General features: G+C 36.5%; 1 protein-coding gene across 1 annotated transcript; it reads left to right on the top strand.

The window, feature by feature from the left end:
- The first annotated feature begins 2139 nt into the window (after positions 1-2139).
- LOC112525946 (peroxidase 27-like) lies at positions 2140-4367 on the top strand. The gene is made up of 4 exons (XM_025136280.1): positions 2140-2352; positions 2489-2677; positions 2759-2921; positions 3961-4367. The coding sequence occupies exons 1-4, from the start codon at positions 2140-2142 to the stop codon at positions 4365-4367; spliced, it is 972 nt and encodes a 323-aa protein (XP_024992048.1).
- The last annotated feature ends 2304 nt before the right edge of the window (positions 4368-6671 follow it).

The following is a 6671-nucleotide window of genomic DNA, read 5'->3' as shown; positions in this document are numbered from 1 at the left end:
ATATATATATATATATATATATATATATATATATATATATATATATATATATATATATATATATATATATATATACCTTTCCCTTATTTCTTTTAATTTTTAAAAACTTGTTGAATGTTGAATTGATCATTCAATTTGTTTGAAAAAGATTAGATAAATAAACTGTATCAATGTGTGTTTTTTTTCATTTTAACCTTGTGAACAATTATATGACTTTTTTCATAGATACCGCAACATATATTATTAAAATCCTGTTTGGTTGATATTTTCATTAAGTCATGTATGAATAAAGTTGTCTACGTATGTTGATTAATCTGTCTGTATAGATTATGGAGGGTTTTTGTTTGGAAATTGTTTTTCATAGATAGAATGAACGTGTTCTATAATTAAGAGCTACAGTTTTGGAAAAATCGTGGCCTTTTGCAAAAAAACTCCCCTTAAAAGCTTACTGAATAAGTCATTTTTTATATTATTAAGTCACTACCAAATATTCATGTATAGATGACCGAATAAGCTACGACTCCATTAAGCTCATTAAACTCTCATTAAACTGCTACCAAACAACCCCTATATATATAAGTTTATACTATTACTCAATGAATCAATCATAATAAACAATTTAAGTTACATATTAAAAACGAACAAGTAAGACCTTAAAATGGTAAGCAAAATCAAATATCGTGATACAAAAACGCACATTACGCCACGACGTATCACAGGTTTAATGTGACATGAGATACAAATCTTGAGTTACAATGTGTCATGACGACTGTTGCGGCCATACGAAGCAATATCCATATTCCATTCCCTAAGGGTGCGTTTGGTACGCAGACAGAACATGACAGTTGTTCAGCATTTGGTAAGACATGACAGGACTGGAAAAAACTGGTTAAAATGACCAATTTACCCTCAGTTAGCTAACCAAACATCAAAATTCTTTCATTTCACATGGAGTCATCATCCATTACATTCCAACTCATCCATATAAAACCTTATCTGTAATTCTTTCTTCTTAGTTTATTTAGAAGCAGGTGAAATTAATGCTTTTATAAAGCAAGTACACAAGCCTCTTGTACTTGTAACCAAACCCAATTCATTGACAATATCTATTATTCCCATTTTTCTATTCAGACATTCCTCAGATTGATTGGTCAGAATAAGCTGAGATTCTGCTTAATTTTATATGGGAAGGAGCAGATTTGAAGCAACAAGTTTCCTTGTGATTTAGATGGATTAACTAGCTCTTCTTATCCATTAAGCTAGCTTAATTAACGCGGATACGGGTTCCTGTTCTTGCGATCGTTGAAACCAAACATCTTATTTGTGTTTTGATTCCAACTAACGCGAAGTTGTGTCGTCGTGTTCTAGAAAAAAACTCGAGATTTCCAAACTATTTAAGAGCTCCAAAAGCTAAAAGACCCCTTTATATTTGTAATCCATTTGGAGCCCACACTACAACAAAATTGGGTTTATAGAACACTCTAAATCTCTAAGCGTCCCAATAGACGGCTTTATAACACTTAATTTATGGGACCAAAATATAAAGTATCATATCTAAAGGTGTTGTAATAAGTTTATATGACGTTTTTGGGTGTCTTAACAAGTTTTTTTAGGACATTTTTAATACAAAGTGTCGTATTAGCAACTTTATAGGACACTTTACACTGTTGAGAAAGTGTCCTATAAACTCAATTTTTTATAGGACATTTGTTTTTATAGGACAATTTTTCAAATAACGTCTTATAAAGTTGTTAATGGGACGCTTTATATTAAAAGTGTTCTAAAAAACTTATTACGACGTCAAAAAACATCATATAAACTTATTACAACACCTTTAGATAGGACACTTTATTTTTGTGGTCATATAAACTAAGTCCTATAAAGAGGTCTATTAGGACACTTAGAATTTGAGAGTGTCCTGTAAACCCGATTTTGTTGTAGTGAAGGTTGAATGATTAAATAGAGCAAATAGGCATAAAAATAGAAGTTTGACAAGAATAATTTGTGGTTAAGTTGACTTCAAAAGGGCTCTTGAACACAGTTGAAAGAGGCTTAATGAGTTCTTCACAGCTATAAAACCATGAATGTAAACAGCTTTCCAAATCATCACTTCCACTGTGTCTGTTGTGCATGTACAAAATGGCATACATTCCATCACTTGTTCTCCAACTTCTTCTTCTTGCTCTAGTTTTCGCCATTGCCAATGGCAGTGACCTTAAATTAGGGTTTTACAGAAAAGCATGCCCTAGAGCTGAGGCCATTGTAGAGAAGGCAACAGCAGATCACGTTTCTGTAGCTCCATCTCTTGCAGCTCCTTTGCTCCGAATGCACTTTCATGATTGTTTCGTTAGGGTTTGTTCAACAGCTTAACTCGTTTGTCTTTCTTCACGAGTCTTGTTACTCAAACTTAACTTAATAGTAACATGCATTAGAGCCTCAGATTGCAAACATATCAGAGATTGAGTTAATACTATATGATGTTTTGCAGGGATGTGACGGTTCGGTGCTAATAGACTCAACCAAAGATAACCGAGCTGAGAAAGACGGACCTCCCAATCTTTCGCTAAGAGGATATCAAGTTATCGATGCTGCGAAAACTGTGCTAGAAACGGAATGTCCTGGCGTTGTTTCTTGCGCAGATATCCTAGCTTTAGTTGCTCGAGACGCAATCTACCAGGTACTTATGATCATTGCGAAAGATCGGAGTATTTTTGTTATTTTTTGAAAGAATTCTGTTTACATATCTTCTTCTTTCCAGATTAAGGGACCATATTGGGCAGTGCCCTTGGGGAGAAGAGATGGAAGAGTATCGATAGCATCCGAGAGTTTGACATTACCTGCACCGTTCGATGACATTACTCGACTCAAAGAACAGTTTTCCGCAAAGGGCTTGAGTGTAAAAGATCTCGTAGTTCTTTCAGGTACTTCTGTCCATTTCTATACACCAATACTTGCGGTACAATAACAGACCACGTGCAACCCGTGCGGCCACACAGGGTATCAAAACCTAAAGGGGTATCAAGTTGTTATTTATTACTAGTTTTTGATTTTAATAGTTGGAGACTTGGACAACTGAGCTTTTAACTATAAAAACAGAGTGATTGAATACTGAATGCACATCGTTGGAAAAAGTTGGAAAAGTTTTTGTTTGTATAAAGTTATATGTATGAATAAAGTTGTCTGTATGAATTAATCTGTTTGTATAAGTTGGAAAAGTTTTTGTTTGAGGAGAGTTAGGAGCGTTTTTTTAGTTTGGAAGGGACATGTTTGAAAAAAAAACTTTGGCTTTCTATATAAAGTTTCCCCTAGAAGCTTACTGGATAAGTCACTTTCAATATCATTAAGCCACTACGAAACAGTCATGCATAGTTGAGTGAATAAGTTGTTAGTTTCATTAAACTTATTAAGCTGCTAACAGATAGACCATTAGCTTTTAGTCGTTAGACCTGTAACTTTTGAGTTTTACTTTTTGCTTACTATATATAACAGTAATTTGGATGTAATTTACTATTTTAGTTAAAACTAATTATAGTTTTTTTTTTGTCTTTTAAGTCCCATATATTGAAACAAAGTTTGTATTTTTCTAAATTCAATTTGGAAAAGCGAAAACTAAAAAGAAGGAAGCACGATCTTAATTCAGGATTTATCCTTTTGTCATTTTATATTTTTATTTGGGGTTTTGGTTTTTATTGCCCCCATTGTATTTTTTTATTATAATTAATAAAAATCAACATGCGGATGAGATACTTAGATTGAATAGGTTCTAAACTCTTTAAAAAATCGCATGTTTTGTTGTTTCATTCGCTTAAAAAAGTAGGCTTAGGGACATATTTTATTATTTTCGCACAGACCATCAAAAATCTTAGAACCGAACTTGTATCAGACTGAAAAATAATATGAAAACTTGAGGGAAGAAATGCTCAATAGGGATCATGAGCGTCTTACATGTTGTTTATACAGGAGGACACACTATAGGGACTTCTCATTGCTCTACCATTGCAGCTCGGTTGTACAATTTTACGGGCAAAGGTGACACCGATCCTTCTCTAGACTCGGATTATGTACCTTACTTGAAAAGTAAATGTAAGCCCACAGACAGAACCACGCTGCTTGAGATGGATCCAGGGAGTTTCAGATCATTCGACAAGAATTACTACAAAAATGTATTGAAAAGAAGAGGCTTATTTCAATCAGACGCTGCTCTACTTGCTGACAAAGAAACAAGTGCTTATGTAAAGCTGCAAGCAGAGTCTAATGGCCATACATTCCTTAAAGATTTCGAAGAATCAATAATGAAAATGGGTCAAATTGGAGTTCTTACTGGCGAGGCTGGTGAAATAAGGAGGCATTGTGCTAGAATCAACTAAATAAGTCGACTGATGTATCTTTTTTCTTAATGAAATCAGCAAATGAAGCGTGATGCGTGTTTGGTTTAATAAAGAGACCACGACGAGGGATCTTTCTCACTTGAACAAGGATGCTCGCATTACGGATATCGTTGTTGTTTGATCTCGGGGTACTTAGCAAAGTGCTTGTACATGTTATGTAAAAGACTTGATGTTTGTTTGGAATTGATGTAATGTGATTATGGAATACAATTGTGAACATAAGTTTGGACCTTCATGGTTTTGACAACCTTCCCATATTCGTAAAATTCCGAACAAAAGTTATAACCGCTAGTTAATAAACAGATAACATACCCTACATATCTATACTATATTATAAAGCATGTACTATGTAGAGGCTTTGCATGTACAGTAAGAGGCTGTGCATGTACTATGTGGAGGCTCTGCATGTACAGTAACAGGCTTTGCATGTACAGTAACATGCTATGTTTGTACTATGTAGAGGCTCTGCATGTACAGTAAGAGCTCTTACTGTACATGAGTTTATTTTGATGTGGAGTGCACACTTGTACTTTTTTTTTAAATTGTTTCTATTCATTCAGTAATTACAAACTTAACAATGGGGGTCCGGGAGCAGAGCCCCTGGCTGGGGTCGAGCTGGGCATGTACAGTAAGAGGCTTAGTGTCTGGAGTGAAGCTCTGCATTAAGCACTTAACCTTTTTGGCGTTTAAGCCTTGTCCTTCCTTGGAATACAGCACGGGTTTCGTATATGAAACACTTAACTCTTGAGTAAGAGCTATGTCTCTTGATGTCTTCTGCATTAGAGCTCTTGGTCTAGCCCGCTTCAAAAGACTATCCTAAGGACTACATTAAGAGGCTCTGCATGTACTATGTAGAGGCTCTGTATGTACTATGAAGAGGCTCTGCATGTACTATGTAGAGGCTCTGTGTCTGTAGTGAAGCTCTGTATCAAGCACTAAACCTTTTTGGCGTTTAAGCTTTGATCTTCCTTGGAATACAACACGGGCTCTGTATATATGAGACACTTAAATCTTGAGTAAGAGCTCTGCCTCTTGATGTCTTCTACATGAGAGCTCTTGGTCCAGTCCGCTTCAAAAGACTAAGTCCTATGGACTATAATAAAAGAGGCATTGCATGTACAGTAAGAGGCTCTGCATGTACTATGTAGAGGCTCTGCATGTACTATGTAGAGGCTTTGCATTTACAGTAAGAGGCTCTGCATGTACTATGTAAAGGCTCTGTGTCTAGAGTGAAGCTCTACATTAAGCACACTTAACCTTTTTGGCGTTTAAGCCTTGATCTTCCTTGGAAGACAACACGGGCTCTGTATATGAGACACTTAACTCTTGAGTAAGAGCTCTGCCTCTTGACGTTTTCTACATGAGAGCTCTTGATCCATCCCGTTTTCTACATGAGGCTTTGCATGTACTATGAAGAGGCTCTGCATCTACTATGTAGAGGCTCTGCATCTACTATATTGAGGCTCTGCATGTACTATGAAGAGGCTCTGCATATACTATGTAGAGGCCCTGCATCAAGCACTTAACCTTTTTGGCGTTTAAGCCTTGATCTTCCTTGGAATACAACACGAGCTCTGTATATGAGACACTTAACTTTTGAGTAAGAGCTCTGTCTCTTGATGTCTTCTACATGAGAGCTCTTGGTCCAGCCCGCTTCAAAAGACTAAGGACTACAGTAAGAGGCTCTGCATGTACTATGTAGAGGCTTAGTGTTTGGAGTGAAGCTCTGCATCAAGCACTTAACCTTTTTGTCGTTTAAGCCTTGTCCTTTCTTGGAATACATCACGGGCTCCATATATGAGATACTTAACTCTTGAGTAAGAACTCTGTCTCTTGATGTCTTCTGCATGAGAGCTCTTGGTCCAGCCCCCTTCAAAAGACTAAGTCCTAAGGACTATAGTAAGAGGCTCTGCATGTACTATGTAGAGGCTTTGCATGTACAGTAAGAGGGTCTGCATGTACTATGTAGAGGCTCTGCATGTACAATAAGAGGCTCTGCATGTACTATGAAGAGGCTCTACATGTACAGTAAGAGGCTTTGCATGTACTATGTAGAGGCCCTACATCAAGCACTTAACCTTTTTGGTGTTTAAGCCTTGATCTTCCTTGGAATACAACACGGGCTCTGAATATGAGACACTTAACTCTTGAGTAAGAGGTCTGTCTCTTGATGTCTTCTACATGAGAGCTTTTGGTCCAGCCCGCTTCAAAAGACTAAGGACTACAGTAAGAGGCTCTACATGTACTATGTACAGGTTCTGCATGTACTATGTAGAGGCTTAG

This window comes from Cynara cardunculus (assembly GCF_001531365.2).
Source record: "Cynara cardunculus var. scolymus isolate 2C chromosome LG 13, CcrdV1, whole genome shotgun sequence".
Taxonomy (NCBI): domain Eukaryota; kingdom Viridiplantae; phylum Streptophyta; class Magnoliopsida; order Asterales; family Asteraceae; genus Cynara; species Cynara cardunculus.
The sequence above is the reverse complement of the archived record's forward strand: the minus strand, read 5'-3'. Positions and strand labels throughout refer to the sequence as shown.